We start from the raw sequence: 24,450 nt of genomic DNA on the forward strand, positions 1-24,450 counted from the left end.
TTATATTTTTACCTATCTCTTTAGCCCATACTATCACATTATGTTTACTCTGTTTCTAAATCCTTATCTAACAACATTCTACATACAGTGGAACCTTGGTTTTCGCTGGTATTCTGTCTGGTGACGCTCGGTGAAAACCGAAACTGGCGAAAACTGAAGCTACGCCGTTTGCACATGCGCTACACAAATGGCATAGTAAATTTACGCAAACAGCATAGCAAATTTATGTCCTGTTCAGAAGCGTACAATAAGCTCAGAGATCGGCTTTTAGATCTAGAATTTGCAAATTTACAGCTAGCAGCCAAACGAACCTGCTCTCCAATACAACTCTTAATTCCATTTGAGCAGACACATATGGCCTACTACCTCCATACTTTAACGAACCCACGCGCAAGGAGAGCCCTTACCATTGCGCGATTTAACATTATGCTTTCTGCCCTATTAAAGAGTGGGTTCAGTAATTTAGAAAAATCTGCAAGACTATGCAGTTGCAAACTTAGTGTGATTGAAACCCCTGACTCACCAACTCTTGCACTGCACCAGATTTGATAACATCAGATCTAAATATACCAAATCACATTTTTTCTTCCAATCTGGGCTGCCTGATCTGACTAGGTTATCTCTATTATTAAATAATTCGGACCCTGGTCTTTGTGAAAAGGTCGCCAATTTCATTGTGGAGATAGTTGAGAATTCTCAGAACGTACTTGTTGTGCTCCCCGTGGGGCCTTTTGCCTTTTTTATCTATCATGTATTCATGTATTTGCTCCTGATTTATGTATTTGCTTCTGACTATGCCAATAAAGGCTTATGTATGTATGTATGTATGTATGTATGTATGTATGAAGTGTAAATTTACGCAAACGGCATAGCCAAAACTGGAGGCCCCCGGCAAAAACCGAGGCAAAAAAACAGCCGGGAGCAACTGGCGAAACCCGAAGGCGACAATTACCGAGGTTCCACTGTACTCCTCTTATCTGGAACTTCTCACTTTTAAATAAAGTGTCCCACAATTCACATTTCTCAATTCAAAACCTAGGTCTTAACACCACCGCTTATTGTGGGGAAATCCACCTTGGGGTTTTGATTATTGAAGAGGGAAACAGGTAGGAGGTCTTGAATAGGAGCCCCCACCCCTCGTTCAGCAGCTGGGTTTCCTGACTCAGGCTGGGCCTATGCCTTCTCTTTGGCTCGCCCTGCAGCTCCGATTCTCCATGGTCTTTGCCACCCACCAGCTCGTACACTCCGCGTCCACCAAGAAGCTGGTGGTGCAGCATGTGACGGTGATCGGAGGCGGCTTCATGGGTGCCGGGATTGCCCCAGTTGTTGCAGCAACCAGCCACACTGTAATACTGGTGGATCAAACCGATGAAATATTAAGTAAATCCAAGAAAGGAACTGAGCACAGTCTGAAAAAGATGGCAAAGAAGAACTCTGCAGGCAAACCTGAGGAAGGGGCTCAATACATTGAAGGTCTTAAAGAACCTGGCAACAAGCGCCGATCCAGTCTCCGTAGTACACGGCACCGACCTTGTTGTGGAGGCAATGGAGGAAAACATAGCTGTGAAAAATAAGCTTTTTAAAATGCTGGATAAGTTTGCACCAGAACATATGATACGATTATTGAAGATTTTCTATATTCTTCCCATATTATCCTTAACATTCTCCTTATATAGTGATCATCAAAACTTCTATGAATTTTGACTTTATTGTGCCACAGATATGTGTGCCAACCATTTATCAGGTCAAACCCTTCTAAATTTAACAACTCAGATTCCTCCAAGCTTGACCACTCCTTAAGCCACATTAAGCCGGCGGTTTGATAATGAAGTCTTACATTGGGGAGGCTTAAACCACCTTTAAACATCGCATAGATTTTTATAACTAACTCTTTGGGGTCACTCTCACCATCCTTTGAGATAAGGTCGCCAGATTAAAGAGCCATCACTGGGGCAACCACCAGGGGGACCTGGAGTATTTTGTTTATGTAATGTGGAACAACATAACGCCTTTAGCAGTGGAGAGCAGCAGTCTCATAGTGGTTACAAGCAGGTGTACTCTAACCTGGAGGAACCGGGTTTGATTCCCTGCTCTGCCACTTGAGCTGTGGAGGCTTATCTGGGGAATTCAGATTAGCCTGTGCACTCCCACAGATGCCAGCTGGGTGACCTTGGGCTAGTCACAGTTCTTTTAAGCTCTTTCAGCCCCACCTACCTCACAGGGTGTTTGTTGTTGGGGGGAGGGAAAGGAGTTTGTAAGCCCCTTTGAGTCTCCTTACAGGAGAGAAAGGGGGATATAAATCCAACTCTTCTTTTTCTTTAGTAGCAGCTGGGTTGGCCCATTCTCTCTTAATCCACCTCACAAAAAATTATGGGAGGGGAAATGTCTGTTAGCAAACATCCTCTTAGGGGAAGTATTCCTTCTTGCCCTTGGGATATCCCTTGATTGGCTTGTTCATTGATCCTAAAGACCCAGAAGGGTCCTGAGCATCATCAGGGTCCTGCAAACCTAAGGCAGAAATCGTCTTGGCAATGAACAGGGAGATATCCTCTTGTTTAAAAGCGGAAGGACTGCTCTGATGTTGCAACTGGGACTTCCTATGACTCAGAAAAGAGTTATACAGATTCCTGCCATTCTTCCCCCCCTAAGACCACCTCCTCCTCCCCCAGAACCTAAGAGGATCCTGGAAAATAGCTCTGTGGCAACCACTAGGCCCGTGGTGGCGAACCTATGGCACGCCAGATGTTTATGGACTACAATTCCCATCAGCCCCTGCCAGCATGGGGCTGATGGGAATTGTAGTCCATGAACATCTGGAGTGCCATAGGTTTGCCACCACTGCACTAAGCAATGGGGAGGGAGATCTGGGTTAAGACTTGGAGCGGGATCAGACAGTAGATCTGGCTGCCCTATTCAGGTGATAAGATTCAACCTTCTCTCTAACAGTGTGTTCTAACAAATCTAGCAAAAACCAGAGGGGAGAATGATTGCCAATCAGTAGAGTTACTTGTGAGTAAAAGAGGCTGTGCCTCCATGTCCGAGTGTTTCCTGCCCTCCTGGCCCTGTCACAATCTTGCCTGCATCGCTGGGAAACATCTAGTTCCATCCGGCTTGAAGGCAAGGCACTGCTAACCACAACCCTTTTGTCCGTCTCCATAATGCTGAGGGAAGAGGCACTGCTAACCACAAGCTTTCCCTGTTTAAGAGCTCGGTCTCCATACTGCTGAGGGAAGAGGCATTGCTAACCGCAAGTTTTCCCTGTTTAAGAGCTTGCTCCACCTAGCTTCTGGCCTTGGCAGCCGTTTTAGAAAAAAAAAGGTCTCCCTCGGGGGAGAAAAGGCTCGCTCCACCATCTTGGGCAACAAGTTTTGGTGGGAAGACTCCTGTAGGAGAAAAACCCCATCTACCTCCTCCCAGCCCTACTGCGTGCCTCAAGGCTAACATAGAGAAGAGAAAATTAGTCAACAAGGCACACAAACAACAAAGAGAGATATAACACACAACGCTAAGGAGCCTTAAAGAGTCCATGCACTCCCTGTCGAGGCAGGAAAAATACAGGGAGTGAGAGCCACGAGACAGGAAGTGACAAAATACTATTTCCTGCCTCCCTGAGAATGGGGTGTATAATCACCCAGCAAGATGTCCTCCGCCTCCAGGAGAATGATAAAGGGTCATTTTATCTTTTATGGTGGACTTGCAAGGAGGTTAAAAAAATTTGGACACAAATCCATACATTACTCCAGAAGATTTTAAATACTAATATTCATACTAATATTCAAATGAAACCAGAGGTGTACCTTTTGGGATTTATGGACAATTTGAAAAAAATAAGGAATTTTATTTCTATACATGTCATTAGCAGCAAGAATATGAACAAAACTGGAAAACTTCATCTATACCTACTACAGAAGATCGGTTAGTGAAGCTATTAGAAGAAATGGCTGAACTTGCTTCGTTGATTCGAGAAAAGAAACTATTGAAAATTGTAAACCTTTGATGGACTTCCTATGCAAGACAGAAAAAAATGAATTGATGGTTTGAAGTTTTCAGGTATAGATTAGGGATTTAATTATATCAGAAAAAAGGTGTCAATCTTTTGAGGGATAGCATTTAAGATTTAATGTTTTACTTGGCTGTAACCAAGGAGAAAGTGGTAAACTTTAAGGATAATTATAATCATTGCAGAAGAAATCAGAAGTCCCCTTTTTTTGTATTGTGACTATGAAGTTTCAGGTGTTGTTTTATGCATTTTTAACAAGTCATAATCAATTTTTTTAATTAGGTCAGTCACTGTAAGGCTGTCTCATGAATCCCAATGGCAGCGAGCCATAAGATCACAATGGACTGTGTCAAATGCTACTGTAAGCTCAAGTAATAACAGCAGCATTGACCCACCTCGATCCAGCTGCATTTTGAGGACCAGGTTAGAAACTGGGCTGAAATGGGTCTCCCTTGGGAAATGTGTCCTCCAGGAAACTCTGAAGCTTTCTGCAATCACTCTCTCAACCATATTACCCAAGAATGGAAAATGTGGGCACTAGTAGGATGGATCAACTGGATCTAGTTTTTTTTTTCTTCAAAAGCAGATTCACCAATGTTGCTGGGATGGCCACAAGATTTGTTTGGGGTGCATTTCATTTTCCATTCCCCACCTTAATGTTTCTTTTCCCTTCTATAAGAACCCCAATTGTCTCGCAGATTCTTGCTTATTTCCTTCCAACCCATCAACCTACCTTTATCGGCCCTCCTGTCTTCACCCTGTCCTCCTTCACTCTTCCTGGCATTCTCTTTAAAAAAAATTTTTTATTGATATTTTGGATTGTTACAGATTTATATTATACATCTTTATGTTTCATCCTCCATATCCTTTTACCCGCTTTCCCCCTCCCCCTTCTTCTTTTCTTCTTTAAATGTGCAGCAGCAGGTTCATTCTTTCTAATCTTCTTTTCCAGTTTTCTTCTGTGATTCCAATTTCGTTTAACCAGTCTCTTTGAATTCAGTCCAGATCCACTTCATATCTTTTTTTGAGTTTTTCTCTTTTGCCATATTTGGCTGCCTTCTTTTGACATTATGTACAAAAAAATTTCTAATTCCTTTGTATTTCTGTTCCCCATATATATTCCAACCATTTCTGTATTTTGTCCAGATTCTTTTTTAGTATCCTTCCACCTTAATGCCATATTACTGCATGGGTCCGCTTCTGATCATAAGTAAGTTTAAATAGAATTCTTTGTTTGTTCTATTTATTGTATAGTCCAGTATGCCCTATAAATAATAGGATCTATATTTCATCTTTATTTTTTACATTCACATATTTTTTCCATATACATTGTAACATTTTCCCACAGTGTATTTTGTACCTTCTGGACATTCTGTAACCACATATGGATGTAAATTGCAATTTTTTTATCCCCACAATGCCAACATTCTCGGCTGAGTCCACATTTTATTATATATGCCTACTGTTTCGGGGTGTGGTTCGTATATACCATTTTAATATTAGTTTCTTCTCCAATTCTTAGCATATTTCTCCTATTTTTATCTTTATTTTATATTGTCTATTATTTGTTTTATAGAATCTTATGTCTTTTACTCTCATCTTGTTGCCATTTTTTTCCATTACAGCTCTGTACCATAAATTCTTGATCTTCTACTGCCATGTATTTATATAAAACTCCTAACATTTTTCCTTTCCTTTCATATGTTTTTATACAATTTTTCATTATACAATCTCCTTCTATCCTGGAGACTTTTATCTTTTTCCAAATTCCTCTTAGTACTAACCAGTTCTCTGTACCTCCTTTCTCCATAAGATGTGGAAACGTTATTAAATCTCCTCTTTCATTATACAAATGTGCTACTTTTTGTAATCCTTGTTTATGCAGAGATCTTATTACTTGGCCTCTTTTCTTGCTGACCATGCTCCCTATTGGTGCCGTGTCTAGAATCCCTGGCATCCATTTCCATTTCTCCCAAATCTCCGATATCACTTTTCGAGGGCCTATTAGTTTTTGTCTTTCTGGCTCATTCCGCACATGCAGAATAATGCACTTTGAAACTGCTTTCAGTGCTCTCTGAAGCTATGCAGAATGGCAAAATCCACCTGCAAACAGTTGTGAAAGCGGTTTGAAAATGCATTATTTTGCGTGTGCGGAAGGGGCCTCTGTTTTTGAACAACTTGAGTTTATTCCAAAGCTACCAATATTCAGATTTATCTCATTTTCAAATTTAATCCATCTATCTTTTTTATCTATTTGGATTCCCATCAAACTTTTTATTTGAAATGCCTCATAATATTCTTGTAGTTTTGGGAGTCCCCAACCCATTAGATTTTTAGACATATAAACTATTCTGTTCATCACCCTTGGTTTCTTTTGATTAAAAACCCATATCTTAATTTTCTTATCCCATTCTTCAAACTGTTTCTTCTTGATCTCTAATGGTAAAGTACGAAATAGATAGAAGAGTTTTGGCATCATACACATTTTAAGTGCCATAATTCTCCTAGAAATAGATAGATTCTTTCCTTGCCAATCCTTTAGTTGCTTTGTTATTTTTTCCATATTACTTCGTAATTATATTTAAACATCTTCTCCTTTTTATTTGTTACTGTTATGCCTAGATATTTGATCTTCTTCTTCACCATTTCCTTTCCTAGTGTTTTCTTTTCTATATTTATTCCCAAGATTTCTGTTTTCTCCATATTTACCACCAAACCAGAATGTTTTTGAAAATCATCTAATATTATTTTTAATTCTCAAAGGCCGTTTCCGCACGGCCCCCCAGGCGCCTCCACGCCGGCAAGAATTCTGCCGGCGTGGAGGCGGAGGCCGTTCGCATGCAGGCATGCGGACGGCCTCTGGAGAGGCCGGCAGACGGCTCTGCATGGAGCCGCCTCTTCCCCCCTTCCCTTTCCCATTTACCTCTTGTGTCGCCGTCCTGTGGGCCTCCTCAGCCCCGCCCACGCTGCCCTCCGACCTCCAGGGGTTGGAGGACAGCGAGGGAGGGACTTAGGAGGCCAGCAGGACGGCGACACGAGAGGTAAATGGGAAAGGGAAGGGGAAACAGCGTGTTCCCGGCGGTGCGGTTCGTACTGCGCTGCCGGGAAGACGCTTTCCCCTCAACAACAACCCTTTAAAGGGTTGTTGTTTAGGGCGGCCTGACGCCGCCCTGGTGGAGGGGGAGCGCAGTCAGGTCGGCACTGCTGCGTTGCAGCAGCACCACCTGTGCGAATGGCGGCCTGGGGGCGGCGTTTTTACCGCCCCCAGGCCGTCGTTTTTGGCCCGTGCGGAAAGGGCCTTAAAGTTTCTACAGGGTTAACTGTTATTAGTAATAAGTCATCTGCAAACAGATTTAGCCTTATTTCTTCTTGATTAATTTTATAGCCTTTGATCCTACCATTATTCCTAATTCTACCTGCTAAGTATTCCATTGCTACTACGAATAGTGATGGAGAGAGCGGACATCTTTGTTTCACTCCTCTTTCTATCTTAATTTCTTCTGACCATCCATTGTTTATCCTGATATTTGCTTTGTTATTCTTATATAGTTCTTTTAATACCTCTATTAAACCCTTTCCAAATCCTGTCTGTCCCATTATTTGGAATAAATATTTATGACTAACTGTATCAAAGGTTTTATAGACATCTAACTTTATTATAGCATTTTTTTAATCCTTTCCATGTTTCATCACATTTAGAACATTCCTTATTGGATAGCTCTTCCTGGCATTCTCTATCCAGGAAAACCTTAGACACCTAAATTGTAGTCTGAAACTCTAACCACTAAACCATACTGGCTTGCGGGGTGCTGCTATAGCAAGCAGCTAGGCCTGGGTGTGTCTTGGAAGTCATCTGGTTTCAAGTTTGCTAGTATGTTTCTGGGCCTAGTCCCAATGAGTCCTCCCTCAAAAGCAAAAAGAGCCCTGCCCCTACCTTCATCTTAATAACAAAACAACACCCTCTCCTTTAATAACTGAAACCAAGGCTTAAAGGCTGACTATATTATTAGGGTTGACTAGCAAGTCCCATTTGTTTCTTAAAGCTACATGAGCTGCTTCCATTATTTTGGGGGGTTTAACCTCCCAATGATTTTTTTAAAGATTTCAGATTTTTCTGAAAACTTGGGAGTATTTTCTAGTTTTGTAGAAAGATCTGCCTTGTCTACTCATGGCTTCAATTTCTGGATGTAGGTACTCTCCAATTTAGCCAGGTTGAGAATTAGATATATTGACCACACCATGCTTCTGCCCTTTCTTCTATAAGCTTCTCCATAGCCTTCCCATCACCAACAACACCAGCAAAAATGGATGCAGAACCTAAGTACACATGTATACGCTTGCAATAACCTGCTACCAGAAATGTGGGGCAGAAAGTTTATAGTGACTTTTTTTTGTTAAAAATTCTTAATTTTAGAACGTTCATCATCTTACAAAATTGTTTCAAATAACTGGATTTCATTGCACTGTGGATACAATGTTGGGAAAGCTTGGGCATAATCAAACCATACTTTTTTCAGATAATTAAACCACCTTACAACTTTGTGACACGGCCTACTGGCTACTCACTGTGAAGGGCCCTTCTCCTGGTAAGCTAGGAGGACATCTTGGATGGGATGTTTCGCTGTCCTTCAGCGAGAGGCAGGAAAAACCTTTTATGTCACTTTCTGCAGGAGTTCGATGGCCATATTCTAGCCAGTCAAAGCAGTGTACAACTCGAAAATGTGAAAAAAAAATGACCAGAAGTGACAACTGTGAACTTTAGGAACTAGGCTCAGGGAGAACAATAACAAGAGAAAAGCACAGAACAGTGTAAACAGTCTATAATATATGGGAATAGTGTGTGAACAGAAAAGGGGGACTAGCGATGAACCAGAGAGAGCCAAGATGTCCTCGTAGCCTACTAGGAGAAGGGCCCTTCACAGTGAACAGCCAATGGACTATTCTCCTGGAGGCGGAGGATATCTTGGATGGGACCTCCACGAGCAGTGTCCCGCAATAACAGGTGGGTCCATCCTAGTCCCCAAATATGTGTTCTAGCACTCTCTTACCAAAGACTGTTTCGACAGAGGTGAAGACCTGAATCTTGTAGCGTTGTATGAAGGAAGATGGTGAAGACCATGTGGCTGCCCTAAAAAATTCCTCAACAGAAGTGTGCCTCCTAAGTGCTGCGTTGGCTGCTGCACACCTAATAGAGTGGGCTGTGACACCCTGTGGTATGGCAAGGCCAATGGCCTTATGGGCCTCTATAATGCATGATTTCAGATTGGAGCTTACAGCCGCTTTGGACATAGGTGCACCCAGATGTTGATGAACAGACTTTCTGTTGTGCGGATAGTTTCTGTCCTAATGATAAAGGCTTTGAGAGCCCTCCTAACATCCAAATTGTGCCAATTTGGGTTAACTGTATTTGGGAAAAGCTTAGGAACGATAATTTCCTGTCTGAGATGAAAATTGGAGTTAATCTTTGGAAGGAACGTTGGGTCTGTTTGCAGAACCACCCTATTGGTGTGAAAAATGCAGAAATTAGCATTGATAGATAAAGCTCTTAATTCGGAGAGCCTTCTTGCCGACGTAATGGCTACCAGGAACAGTACCTTCATCCTAAGCCATTTTAAGTTGATAGTCTGAATCGGCTCGAAAGGTGATTTAGTCAATGCCGTTAGGACTGAATAAAGACGCCAAGATGGGAATCTGTGCACTACCGGAGCTTGGGAAAGCCTGACTCCCCTTAGGAAATGCATGATGTCCTGGTGTTGGGATATCGGTGTCCCTCGTATTGCTGACCATACTGGCGACAGGGCTACTACCTGCCGATGTAAGGTGGTGCTGCAAAGACCCTTTTCAAAACCAGATCTCACGAACTGATGGGTGTTCTCGGTCAATGCTGTAATCTTTATTCCACCTAACGAAAGTTCCACCTAACGAAAGTTCTCCAAGAGGAATTGTAGATGTTAATAGTTGACACCCTTCTAGAAGCTAACATAATTGCTGCGACCTTTTCAGAGTACCCTCTATGAATTAATTGGAGCCTTTCAAGTACCATGCATTCAGGTTGAGCCATGTGGGGTCCAGATGTTGGACTGAACCCTGGGAGAGGAGCTCTGGAACAGTTGGGAGCTGTAGAGGTGTGGCTGAAGACATCTCTTGGATGGTAGAGAACCACAGCCTCCTCGGCCAACACGGAGCCACCAAAATAACCGTTGCTCCCTCCAGTCATATTCTCTGGGAATCACTGGGAAGGGAGGAAAGGTGTACAGAAGCTGGGGTGCCCCAAGTGCTGTTAAGGCATCTGAAGAGTATGCTGCTGGATGGTGATATTGAGTAATGAAGAGTGGGAGTTGCGCATTTTCCCGGGAGGAAAACAGGTCCACCACCGGAGTCCCGAATGTCTGGCAAATTGACCGGAACACTGCTGGATCTAGCTTCCATTCCCACTCCGAGATGTGCTGTCTTGTGGTTTAGTGTTCCTTGGATGTGAATGGCTTCCAAGGATAGCAGTTGATGTTCTGCCCAGTGGAAGATGCAAGAGGCCTCTTGATATAGTCTGGAGGAGCAGGAGCCGTCCTGGTTGTTGATGTACATCTTTGTTGAGATGTTGTCTGTCCTGATTAATACATGCTGATGCTGGAGCAACTGTTGAAAATGAGCGAGGACTAGCATCACTGCTCTGATTTCCAACTGGTTGATTTGAAGTTTTGCTTACTGATGGGACCATAAGCCCTGGACAAACTGATTGTCCAGTGTGGCCCCCCAGCCCTGCAGACTTGCGTCGGTGAACAACTGAAGACAATCAAAGTGAAGACACACCTTGCCGCATTCTGAGAGGTTCCATGAGGTCCACCATCTGAGGCTGCCGTGTACTCCAGGAGTAAGTGAGAGTGTCTTGTTCGCTTCAGAATAACATCCCTCTAGAAAGGTCGCAGAAATTGTTGAAGAGGTCGTGCATGGAGGCAGCCCCATTGTGCTTGATCTATGACTGATATGAAGACTCCCATGAGACTGGATAATTAGAGGAGAGTCATTCTTTTGGCTGAGATGGTTGCATTGACCAGGCGTTGTATCTGAAGAACTTTGTCCCATGGAATGAACAAGGTATCTCTTGAGGAGTCTATGACTGCTCCCGGATGTTCCATCCTCTGGGAGGATTCTAGATTGCTCTTTGCAATGATGATCAGAAAACCGTGGAAGCCTAACACCCGTTGAACTTCTTCCACGTCCTGGATGGCGCGCTCGCGGAAGGGAGATCTGATGAACAGGTCATCTAGATAGGGGTGGATGTGAATCCCCCTTTCTCTCAGCAGAGTGATGGGCCAAGGAGGACCTTGGAAAAAACTCGAGAAGTGGTTGCCAGGCTGAATGGTAACGCTCAGAACTGGAAGTGTTGATTTGCGAAGGTGAAACAAAAGTATTTTCTGTGAGACGGATGGATGGGGACGTGAAGATAGGCTTCCGTCAGGTCTAGTGATGTCATGTAATCCCGGTGCCGGAGAGATGAGGTGATTGAGCTAAGTGTTTCCAGCCTGAATTTCAGCAATCAAATAGGACGGTTGATGAAACAAAGGTTCAGTATGGCTCTCCAGTCCCCCAATTGCTTGGGGACAGTGAAGAAGTGGGAGTAAACTCCCAACCCCCGCTCTCCTGGAGGGACCAACTTGATTGCTCTGATAAGACTCAGATGCTGGATGGCTGACATAATTCCCGCCAATAGTGAGTCTTCTCTGCATATGCCCCGCAGACAGGATGCACAACAAAGGGGAAAGAGCAGTTCTGGCAGGAGCTACATGACCTCGTTACCTTGTGCCCTGCAGAAGATTTACTCATGATCTGTGGTGACCTGAATCGCCACGTCTGTCAGGCCAAAGATGGATACAACTGCCACGGTGGCCTTGATTATGGAACACGTAATGATGATGGCCACCAAATCCTTCTGTGCTGGCCTGGAACAAAAGCGGCTGAGTGATGACTCAACGTCATGGAAACAGGCATGATTTGCTGGACACTGGGTGTATCCCTCCTTGACCACATCACCAATGACATGGTCCGACAACAATCTGCTACTGATTTTATTGGTTTTATGTATTTTAATAATGTTCTTCGATGTTTTGTTTTTTGCTATTTAATGTTTTGTACACCGTTCTGAGCCCTTCGGGGGAGAGCGGTTTATTAAGTCGAATGAATGAATGAATGAATGAATGAATGAATGAATGAATGAATGAGGCATCACACCCATCAAGGCAAAAATGAAAGTGAGGCGCCTGCACTGGTTTGGCCATGTCTGACGAGCAGCCCTGGACACTGTTGTCAGCATTGCCTATCACACTGAGGTTACTGGCTGGCGGCCACTTGGATGGCCAAAGCAACGATGGCAAGATATCATCAATACGGATCTGAAAGTTACATGCCTACAGCCAGGCAATGTGTTTGACTGGGAGAAGTGGCGTTTAAAAATCAGAGCAGCGGACCCTGCATTAGTGGGACAACGCTAGAAAGAAGATGTATCAGTTACTATGACACTACACTGAAAGCAGCTTGTTTAAAGCAAGTGTTGAAAGATAAATAATTACTACTTTAGTGCCATTGTGCCTACTGAGACCTTCCCTGGAACCTGCCAAGTGTTCTTAGAAATTGGAAGGAGTCAGCTTCTTGGTTGAGCAAATTTTTAAAATGTTGCTTTGGACGCAGCTGCCATTGTAGCACAAGGATCTGCAATGACTGACAAAAAGTAAGCTGTGTGTGTATATGTAAGAACATATTTTAAACAGTATATTCATTTTAAAGGCATCCTGCTTGAGAGCTTCGTCTGAAACTCTGATTAGGGCTATGTATAACCCCATTCCCTGACATTTTGGGGATAGTTCTACCGCCCATGGCAGCCATTCTGTGGTTGCACCCTATGACAACGTTCCAAAGGTGACTAGAAGCTCAAAAAAGTTGGGAACTCCAGCTTCAGTTTTTCAGCCTCCTAAAGGAGTTTCATGACCTGAAGATCCAATGACAGCTTAAGCTGTTCTGAGCCGGCCTTTGGACAGGAAAGGACAGGATATAAAGCCAATAAAATAAACATTCAAAATGATACATCAAAAGAACTACTAGAAACTTTCAAGATCCCTGGTGTTCCCAATTACTTGTGAATCAACTGATTAGGACGAAACAAAGTATGCCTTTTCTAACATTTCATTTCAACTTAGAATGAAGGAACAGAAAATGGTGCTAAAGCAGACTAATTCAAAAAAGGAAGAGAAAAATGGGAAAGAAACATGGCTTTTTGTGTTGAACCCAAAGAGATTCCTCTGGGGACAGCAACAGGCATGTCCCCATCTTAGTTGGTCTCCCTTTCTTTCCTTTCTATTATTTAGTTATATTGAATTTGTTTAGGAGAGAGGGTTGGGGCTTTATGAGCCATTCCACCCGTGGCTGGACTAAGTAGTTTAGCATATTATTGTTTTAGTGTATTATTGTTATTATAATGATGTTATTATTGTGAGCCGCTCCAAGTCTGCCACTGTGGGGGAGATCTGGATAAAAATCAAATAAATAAAAAGTGACAGCATCTCTGGTTTTAATGCATATCCCACCACTGATGACTGCTTTGGAGGATAGGAACAGTCCTTGGATTGTCAATTATCACACTTCTAGAGTCTGCCAGTGTTGTCCTACCATACACCAGAACATCAATAACTATTCATAGCACTGTAAATAAGGCAAACGTGGAAATCAATAGTTCTCTCAAACAATAAAAATTGGGGGGTATGGCAGAATGGCTGAGTAACTACATCAGCACTGATCCCTCCCTCCCTCCCGGAATCCAGGTATGCACAGTGGAATTAGCTCAATATTTTTCTTGCCAGCTCCAGCCAATTGGCCATGATGCATGGCACCAGCATACCCGTGCTTTCACTAGCATAACATGCTGAGAACATGAATAGTTTATGTGCTAATGTTGTAGCATCATTAAGAAGTAGAGGTGAAACTGGGCGACAGAAAACTGAGCGAGAGGGAAATGAGATAGGTAGAGACTACTTTGTAGCAGAAAAAAGAAACAAAAGTAACACAATGGTGCAGAGGAAAAATGGAGTAGCTAAAGACATAGTGAGTAGCTAAGAGATAGTGAGGTGGCATCAATATGTGGATGACACCCATCTCCATTTCTTTTCAACAGAATAAAATGAGGTGAAAGAGATCCTTAATTTTTGACAGAGGTAGTAATTTGCTACATTCTGTAGATAGATAAAAAGGTAGTTCTGTGGTGTTTGAAGTAATTAAAAGCAGTGTGCTTCCGCTGTAGAAAAGAAGTTCAAATGGCCACCACAGATAAAGTCACCTGTATCTCTGGAATCCCCCAGGCTATCACTGTGGTTTTAAATGTATTCTGCTCAGATGCCCTTGAGGATTCTCTCCCACTAATTGGGTTTTTTTAAAAAAAATTCAGACCCCCTGATTTTTCCAAAATGTCCACTATAGATAAAAACACCTGTATTTCTGGAATCCCTTGGGCTAATAGAGCAGTTTTGACTGCACTCTGTTTGGGTCACCTAGGAATTCTTTTCCATCCATCTGTTTTTCAAAACTCAAACCTTCCAATTTCATCATTTTTTCCTGGTCCCCTACCACTTCCTTTCAATACCAAGAAGGTCTAGGTCGACATGGCTGCGGATTAATTAAACATTAAGGTTCTATCTTTCTGTGAGAGATAGATGAAGGATTGTCCCCAAAGATCAATCCAGGTAGAAGTAGAAAATGTCAGCATCCCATAAAAATCTGTTGAGGACTGCAATATCAGTCCATTCTGGGTGGGAATTGCACTGATCCTTTAGGAGCAGGTTCACAGTTTGGAGAATATGATATGTAGATCTAAGTTACAGTTTGAGGCTGACATTTCCTATGGCATGTAAGTTGTAATGTTTTTTAACCAAACTGGGTTTACTAACTGAAGCTCTTGATCAAAAGGCAGTCTGGCCAGTCATCCATGTACTGATTATACCCAGCCTGATATATCACAATCTGCTTTAAGTGTGACTGCCTTGTAAAGCAACAGCCAGATTACTTGCTGTTGTCAGCCAGAGAGACATATTGTAGTAGAACTGAGCTATCTGCAGTAGTTTCCAGGTTGCTTCTGAACACAATTCAAAGTGCTGGTTTTCACCTATAAAGCCCTACAGAATCTTAGCCCAGGGTGCCTGAGGGATCACTTTCTCCTCTCTGTGTGAGCACGCGTGTGTGGGCACTCATCAGTTGACATCTTCATAACAGTCCCCGTTTTGTGCCCCCCCTCCTGGCAATGAAGTGGGTGTGCATCAGGCAGATAGAGTGTTTTCTGGTGGCTGCCTGGTTAATGGAGAATAAATTACAAAGTTAAAATTGCAATCAAAGTTTCTGTGGTTACCACAATTTGTAAAAATGTAAAGGTGCTCTGATCTGACCTCACCATCTGGCCATCTCCAGTTGGTTGCAGATACATCCAATGTGAACTTTCCTTCACAGACTGCTGTTGCTTAAATGTCACACCACAATCCTCAGAACCTCTATATACCACACAATTTTCAGCATTCTTTGATGAGAATTTTGGTAATAGGAAAACGAGGTGCCAGAAAACAGCTTTCTGATTCTGGCTTTTTAGATGATCTCTTGCAATGTTTGTCATTTTAATCATTTACACGCTGTCTTCCTGCCTTAAGGGGCATTTAAAGTGGCTTGCTACATCTAAAAGGCATAAGTACAATACAATTAAAATCTAAACAGTGGCACTAAATTAACTAGTCCCAGGAAAAGTAAATATAATGTAGTTGGAGGATTCTTGTTCACTTTGAAGAGAGAAGTCTTAAGACCCAATATACAATCTGTATGTACCATGGAATGACTATAGCAGTCTCTTCTGCCAATAAACAGGTTCTCCTTGGGAGATGTAGAAATTGTTTCCTGAAGGCAAAACTCTAAGAATACTAACGAAGGATTTACATACCTGACATAACCTGCTAGTACAGTGGTTCTCAACCTTCCTAATGCCGCGACCCTTTAATCATGTTGTGATGACCCCCAACCCTAACATTTATCCATTTTACAGATGGAGAACACTGATGCAGAGTCTTAGGCAACCCCTGTGAAAGGATCGTTCGACCCACAAAGGGGTCCCGACCCCCAGGTTGAGAACCACTGTGCTAGTATATCCATAACAAGATCTCAACAGTTATTCTTCAAAAACACTGTTTCTTACTGTGATTCCTGAACTTCCACAGACCAACTACAAGTTATGTTTGTGAAGAAGCTTTTATTATAATTCGTAGCATATTAGAGTATGGTCAAATAAGAAACATATTTGTGATTACTTAGTGAATTAACATGCAAGACCAAGTAATTATTTGAAAATGCTTTTGTAACATCTACTTACATGTTCATCATCCAGGGACCCACATCTTGGCTACTGAACTTCTAACGCAAACACATATGGCAGTTGAAAATACAGTAGTTGCATATCAAATAATGACTCATTGTTTAAAAATACAATGAATGAAACTGGGAGAAATATTTAGCAAGAGAGATTTGCAGACATCTCACTAACCAAGAGATGTGTTTTAATCAGCAACTACCTGGATATTCCCTCTAGGTGAGAACAGGTTCTATTTCTCAACTCCTAGTATCACTTTCTAGCCATTTCTGCTGGTGCAAGGAGAAATCATGTCCAAGTTATTTATGTTCTTCATAAAATTAATAATTGTATACTGGACCCAGCAATTATGCAAGCTGAAAGCTAGGATGTGCACCCCACTCCCTTAGCACGTTGAGAAAATATTTACTTTATTTATTTACATTATTTATAGTCTGTCTTTCTCACTGGGATTCAAGGCAGATTTCACATAGTGAGTCAAAACAATAAAAAGGATAGGATAGCCAATAAACAATGGAATAGAATTTGGGTTGCAGAACCAGCCACAAACCTACTAAAAGACCCAGAACTGAAGCAAACCATAAATGCTGACATGACACATAAAATGACGCATGATTACATAGTAGAATCCAATTTACTGCAAGCTGTACACAATTTTACAGACCACAGATGTAAATAATTTGTCCAAGTAACTTTGTGAATCAGTACAGTGCTACCCTATTGCCTGTGTAGAAAAGCCCTATGGAATAATTCAGTTTTCCATAGTTTGTAAAAAGCCAGAAAAATGGGAGCCTTCTGACAGCCTCAGGCAGACAGACCACTCCACATGGTGGAGGACACGACAGAGAAGGCATGCATATGGCTAGTTGATTTTTGCCCATTTGCAGGTTGCAGAAGGCCCTGTTAAGATATGCAAAGTTGTCATGGTGGAGAACAGGGGAAGAGGTGCTCTCACAGATATGAGGATCCAATGCCATGAAGTATTTTGTGTGTGACAGCCAATACCTTAAATTGTGACTAGTAACTGATGGGCAGCCAGTGGAGTGACTGAAGAATGTGGGTAATATGCGTATTCTGCCTAGCTCGTGATAATAGCTGAGATGTGACACTGTGCATCAGCTGGAGTTTCCTAATTGGTTTTGAGGGCAGACCAATGCATTGCAGAATTCTAGTTTCAATGTCACCATGGCATGGATTCAGGTTTTTATGGGCAAGTGAGAGTAATGTGTCATGGGCAAGGAAGAATAATGCGTCACTGATGAAGTGGGCAATCCACCACATTACCACAGAGTACCCACCTATGATGATATGAGGAATGTATTCTTGTTTTCAAGATTCTAGTACTTGTCCTAGAGAATGCGCTTTGACACATGCTTCATATTCTTATTGTTCTTGGATGCTTGATACGCTATACACAGGGTGTTTATTCCCTTTTGGATACAATTTAGTTAAAATGTTGTTATATATATAGTTACATTGATACTTATTAAATCCGCACTTTGTCTTTGTGATATATTGTTGTTCGTAGCCAGTGTAGAGGGTTCATTGGATTTTTTCAAATACTTTTCCTAACAATATATTACAAAGGCAATTAAAGTGCTGTTAATAAATATCAATGTAACCTTGCCTATAACAACATTTTAACGGCATCCAAAGGGGAATAAACACCTTCACCTGGTCTGTTGTTTGGACACATTCAGGTGGCCGGATCAATCATATCAAGGTAAGTGCTATTTTTTAAACTAGGCTGAATTAGATGGAAGCCTTTTTTTGAAACTGCATTAACTTGCTTCTTCACCAACTTGGGACTAGTATGACTTTGAGGCTCTTAACAGAGTTGGCAAGTGTCAGCTGAATCCCACCAAAAGTTGGGAGCACAATGTCCTTCACCTTTCCAACCACCATTTCTTCTGCCTTCAGGGAATTAGTTTTAATTCAGTCACTCTTAGCTATTTAACCACAGCAGTCAAGCAGCAATTTACAACCTCTACTGCAGTGGTTCTCAACCTTCCTAATGCCGCAACCCTTTAATACATACAGTTCCTCATGTTGTGGTGACCCCCAACCATAACATTATTTTCGTTGCTGCTTCATAATTGTAATTTTGCTACTGTTATACATCGTAATGTAAACATCTGATATGCAGGATGTATTTTCATTGTTACAAATTGAACATAATTAAAGCATAGTGATTAACCACAAAAACAATTATTGTGAAATATTTATTTCTAATTACAAATAAAAGAAATTTTGTCTTGAAGCATGGTGTTTTCCGGTGGTCTTGGTGACACTGTGAAAGGGTCGTTTGACCCCCAAAGGGGTCGTGACCCACAGGTTGAGAACCGCTGCTCTACTGTATAACCAGGAGATTGGGGTAAGGTATCTAGAGCTGGGCATCTTCTACATCCTGATGAGAGTCAACCCCAAACTATGAATGATTTGGCCTAAGGGCTTTACATAGAGATTGGAGAACATGGGGGATAGCACTGCATGCTCTGGGACTCTGCAGGAGAGGTCCCACACTGGTGCTGGCTGGTCTCAAATGGAAATTCTTTGGGTTTACTCCATGAGGTATCATTTGAATCAGTCCAACTCATAACCCGATGCCTACTTTGGTATCCAGACGCCTCAACTAGATGGAATGATCTACTGTTTCAAAGAGAGCATACATATCCAGAAGAGACATCTATGTTTAGATGGAGGTCATCAACTAAAGCCAGTAAAGCCATCTCTATCTCAAAGCCCAACTTGAAACCAGACGAAAAAGGGTCTAGGGCAGTGGTGGCGAACCTATGGCATGGGTGCCAGATATGGCACTCAGAGCCCTCTCTGTGGGCACACTACAGAGTGCCCCCCCCACATCTAGGCTGGCCTGGGCCGCTGGGCTCGATTATTAGCATTAAACCTAAGACCTAGTTTATTGTAGTGTAGATAACCCTGTTAAGCACTGTTAAACCCCACTGATTTTCATGCGAAGAACAAAAGAGCTATCCTTTACCTGGGAGTAAGCTCGGTTGCTGGCAATGGGGCTTGCTTCTGAGTAAGCCCTCCTAGGGTCGCGATTCACCCGTTGGAAGAGTTGCACGGTTGCTTCAAAGCAAAGCCAGCGACTACCACCAAGCTTACTCCCAAGTAACACACACCTCGGAGCCAACCATTTTTTCTAAACTAAAACCTCAGTATTCAGGTTAAATTGCCATGTTGGCACTTTGCAATAAATAAGTGGGTTTTGGGTTGCAATTTGGGCACTCGGTCTCAAAAAGGTTCGCCATCACTGGTCTAGGGCAGGTGAGTTATCCAAGAAGACCTGGACTTTGTCTCCTACTGATCTCTGTCACCTTGCCTAGGAAGGGCAAGTTAAGAGACATGGTGATAATTGGCTTCATTGTTTTGCTGTAGAGATTCTTTCTTTTCTTTTCTTTTTAGTATTTTTACCCTGCCCTTCCTCGAGGGGCTCAGGGCCACAACAACATTTTAAAAAACAGTAAAATCATATAAATATTTAAAAACAGCTTAAACAATTATTACTAAAAAACCAAACTTCAGATGGACAGATAACCTCCTGAGTAATCAAGGAAAAGTGCCCTGAGTTAGTGACCAATTTATAATATATACTAAGGGTTTCCTGATGTGGTCTTTTAGAAGCCAGGGTAGGCAAGGGTCCAGAGCACATGTAGTAGCCTTCACTGATCCCAGGGGTTTGTCAATGTCCATCATGAAAATTGGGTCAAAGTGGTTTATAAACAGAACGGAGAGTGTATTAGACAGTTCTTCCAGTGGATCTATGTTACAGGCAGCACCTAGATCAGAACAAAATATTGCTATTTTATCAGCAATTACCATTGCAAAAGTATCACAGTTAGCTGTCTGGTCCAAGTAGGCCAGTCATGATAATGCAAGCCCCCTCGCCTGATTCAGAAGTACACTGGAGAATTAAGACCACTGCTTTCCTTCCCCCTTGTGGGGGGAGGGAAATATTACTAACTGTTTGTATGTAGTAACTGCAGTGTGGAAGATACTAAAGGAGCTTCCAAGAAACCTGCAACCCCACTTTGAAGGAGCTTCCAAGAAACCTGCAACCCCACTTTGAAAACACAAAAGAGCAAGAGTCAAGGCACTTTGACATTAGCCCTTTGGTTCTACCACATACCTGCTCAGATGATTTGAACACACTTATCCACCATTGTCTTTCTAACCAACTCTGACCAATGTGCAAATTCCAATCCAACAATTAACAGAAACAGACTTTGAGAGATTCATTTGATAACTGTCAAACAATGTGCCTCATATAAAAACTAAACAATTTAAGAATTCATGCAGTTCTTGATGCCCAACAGTCAGATACACAAAAGAAAAGGAATCTCAACTGTTTGTGACTGTCTCCCCTGACAGCTGAACATGCAAACAGTGCAGTCTGAAGGTAATTCAATACCCATCCCTTGCAGGTGGGTATAATTATAGTCTATTCCCTACAAACATAATTCCAAAGGAGAGCTGGATGTTAAGGTAAAAAGTATTTTTTTCTTTATTTGTGTGTGTGTGTGTACTTATTTCCCACCCATCACCAAGTATGCTATCTTCCATAAACTTTCAGAATGAAATAAAGAAAACTCCAAAACCACATCCAGATAATGCAAGATTACTGATTCATACCATAGCCTGGAAATTCGGCAAACTGCAGATCCTTAACTGCCAGCAGAAACTGTTGCACAGCATTGCTAAAGTCAGTCAAAACGATTTCCATACTCCATTTCTGGCAAATGGGCAGGTGTTGACAGAGGCAGGGTCATCCCAAGAGACTCCTGTGTGTGAGGCAGAAAATCCAAATGCTATGGTCCTATCCCCTCATTCTAGCCCTTGCTATGGACAGGACTGCACCTTGCTATGGACAGGACTGCACCTCCCCAGTACAATTGATAAGGAACTGCATAAGTACTCTCCACTGTAGCTGGGCTTGTGCAGAACAGCTTCCTGATGACTAGTTCTATAATCAGCTATCCCTTAACGGGGCCACCCCAAAGCAACACATCACAAATGCAAAAGAGATTCCTGATGGCAAACAGTTAAACATTCGGAAAATGCCTAACACTGCTCGGCTGGCAAGTCACTCTCCCCCTTACGCGTGTCATAAGTTTGCCACTACTGTCTGAGGGTCACACAGTGTCACAGCAGGGCAGAGGTTTCCCCTCCAAGCCAAAAACCCACCTTCAGCTTAGTCCAGTCGACAACAGCTATTCTTCCTGTTTGCGTCTGACTCATTTTTGCATTTCTTTATACAATACATACCACCTCACATGACTGGACTCTTCTTCAAAATAAATGTGTAAAGAACTGCTTTTCTTTTTTTTTGGGGGGGGGGGGGTTGTGTATGTGACACACAAGCAGAGTCCAGTTAGGAATTTTCTGAATTTTTGACTCACCAAGCCCAAAATAATTGCTTTCAGTGCCCTGGGGGCACACCATGTCCCATCATGCCAGAAGCGATCACCCCTCCTAGATGAAAACCCAACTTCAGTTTAGTGCAGTGATGGTGAACCACTGACTATTCTTCCTATCTGCATCTGAATCACTTTTGCAATTATTTAAAAATTTCCTTATACAATCCATACTACCACACCTGATTGGATTGTATTTTTAAATAAATGACCATATAAATAATTGTGTTGGGGGGGGGGGCAATGTGTGACACGCCAGCGGAATAAAGTTAAGGGTTTCCTGAATTTTTGAAACCTGGAGCCCAAAATGTTCACCATCGCTGCCGGGCGGTGGGGTGGGGGACACCAGGTCCCATCATGCCCGAAGAGGTCACACTCCCCCCCCCCCACAGATGAAAATGCTTTTCCAGGGTAGCTGTGACACGGGTGACGTGCCCTCCAAAAAAAGGCAATTCACACCAGCAGGTGCCCAACAAAAGGAGAGCGAGTCCTAACTTCCCCTACGCGCAGGGAGCGAAGAAAGTTACCGGGAAACTTTGGAAATTGGGAGGGCGAGACAAGGCGACCCCCCCCCTCCCCTAGCAGCCCCCCCCCCCCGCCCGCCCGCCAGCTCCATTCTGCACTAGACGCACCAGGCAGGACGGCCCAGGAGGCTGGAGGGGGCGAGGAGGAGGGGCCGGGAGCGAGAGCCGCCGTTGCCATGACAACGCCGGGAGGGACGGAGGACGGGGGGCGCGAGGAGAGGGAGGGGGAAACTTCAAATCCCAACCGTCAACGCACCGGCGGCTTCCCCTCTTAAAGGGGCCGCGCACCCGGGCAGCCCCCTGCGAGGTGGGGGCCGGGGGTGGCGCACAAAAGACAGGGCCGTAGAAGCTAGTGGGGCGCCTCTCTGAGGGGGGGGGGATTCAACGGAAGGGAAGGAGGACTGTCCGCTCCCCTCATCATCATCGCCGCCCGCCCCCCTCGCCGTCGCCCTCACGCCGGCCCCGCTCGGCGCTCTCTCTCTCTCGCTCGCCCTTACCCACACAGTGCATGAGCCGGTGCCGCCAGGAGTCGAGTTCGCGGCGGACGCCCCTGCGCTCCGCCGTGCAGCGGGGGCTCCGGCACTGCGAGGCGGCGGCGGCGGGAGTGGGAGCCGCGGCGGCCATTCTGGCGGTTCCCTTTTCCATCTGCCTCTGACCTCACGCCCGCTCATTTGCATACGGGAGCGCGCGCACGGCCTCCCTCCCTCCCTCGGGCGACCCCGCCCACTCTGGTGGGAGGGGGGCGGGAGAGCGACGTCTCCTTTCCCCTCAGATATTGGGGGCAGGGGGGTTCTTGGGGCAGGGGGGCGCCCCCCCCCGCTTAAAAAAAAATTCTAAGGGGAATTTGGGACCGGGCGGCGAGAAAGAGCGGCGAGTCCGTTTGAATTCGGAGACTACGGATCCCAGCAGGCACCGCGACGCTCCCGCCGCCTTCTTGCACGCTTAGCCGGCTGCGAGGCATGCTGGGATGGTAGTTCGCGTGCCTTGGAGATTTGCCTAAAATGGGGCAAGGCTGGGGTGGGATTCAAATAATTTAACAACCAGTTCCGGTGGTGGGATTTAAATAATTTAACAGCTGGTTGTTTACAAGCACCATTTTAACAACCGGTTCTGCCGAAGTGGTGCGAACCTGCTGACTCCCACCACTGGAGAGGGGTTTTTTGTGGGGAGCGGGAGGTGGTTTTTTATTATTATTATTATTATTATTATTATTATTATTATTATTATTATTATTATTATTATTATTATTATTATTATTAGAATAATAATAGAATAATAATAATATTATTATTAGAATAATAGAATAATAATAATATTATTATTAGAATAATAGAATAATAATAATAATAATAATAATAATATTATTATTATTATTAGAATAATAATATTATTATTATTAGAATAATAGAATAATAATAATAAACCGCCCTCCCCCGGAGGGCTCAGGGCAGTGAACAAAACAGATAGATAGAGCACAAATAAAATCCATAATATCAAGATTTAAATAATCATTAAATAGTGGCTCTATATGTTAAAGCCAACCCCATTAAAATGCAGCGTCCTAATATCAGATATACCGATGGCGTCCTACTAATAAATCCCCTGAGAAGAAAGGGGAAAGGGGGGGGGGGACGGCAGCAGGGTCCACAGATGTTATAAAAGGGGGGGGGCATCAGCAGCCGGACTCCCCAAAGGCCCAGTGGAACAGCTCCGTCTTGCAGGCCCTGCGAAATTCATTAATTGTAGAATTCCTCACCCTCACAATGTGAAGAACAGCTCTACACACACACACACACACACTCTCTGCAGGAGCTTATGAAAAAGAAAGTGCAACGCACAAGACTCTACTATGAGGACAGAAGTAACTTCTCGTCTTGTTCAAAGACCTCAGGGTTGCCATCTTTGGGTGAGGAAGTACCTGGAGATTTGGGGGGTGGAGCCTACAGGGGCGGGGTTTGAAGAGGGGCGGGGACCTCACTGGGGTACAAGGCTGTAGAGCCCACCCTCCAAAGCAGCCATTTTCTCCAGGGGAGCTGGTCTCTGTTACCTGGAGATCAACTGTAATAGAAGGCGATCTCCAGTCCTTGTCTGGAGGTTGGCAGCCATAGC

At 43.4% G+C, this 24,450-nt stretch overlaps 1 protein-coding gene across 5 annotated transcripts in view; it reads right to left on the bottom strand.

Annotated features, from left to right (window-relative positions):
- Positions 1-22,998, bottom strand: part of LCORL (ligand dependent nuclear receptor corepressor like) — an 88,095-nt gene extending 65,097 nt beyond the window's left edge. For 3 of the 5 annotated variants that reach the window (XM_048509093.1, XM_048509089.1, XM_048509092.1), the window contains exon 1: positions 22,839-22,998. In XM_048509093.1, the coding sequence (XP_048365050.1) occupies positions 22,839-22,986 (148 nt within the window). In that variant the 5' untranslated portion in view covers positions 22,987-22,998. Of the gene's footprint in view, positions 1-21,035; positions 21,185-22,838 lie in introns of all 5 variants that reach the window. The other 2 variants (XM_048509090.1, XM_048509091.1) reach the window with 2 other exon arrangements.
- Positions 22,999-24,450: the final 1,452 nt, after the last annotated feature.

This window comes from Sphaerodactylus townsendi, linkage group LG10, assembly GCF_021028975.2.
Source record: "Sphaerodactylus townsendi isolate TG3544 linkage group LG10, MPM_Stown_v2.3, whole genome shotgun sequence".
NCBI classification, from domain to species: Eukaryota; Metazoa; Chordata; class Lepidosauria; order Squamata; family Sphaerodactylidae; genus Sphaerodactylus; species Sphaerodactylus townsendi.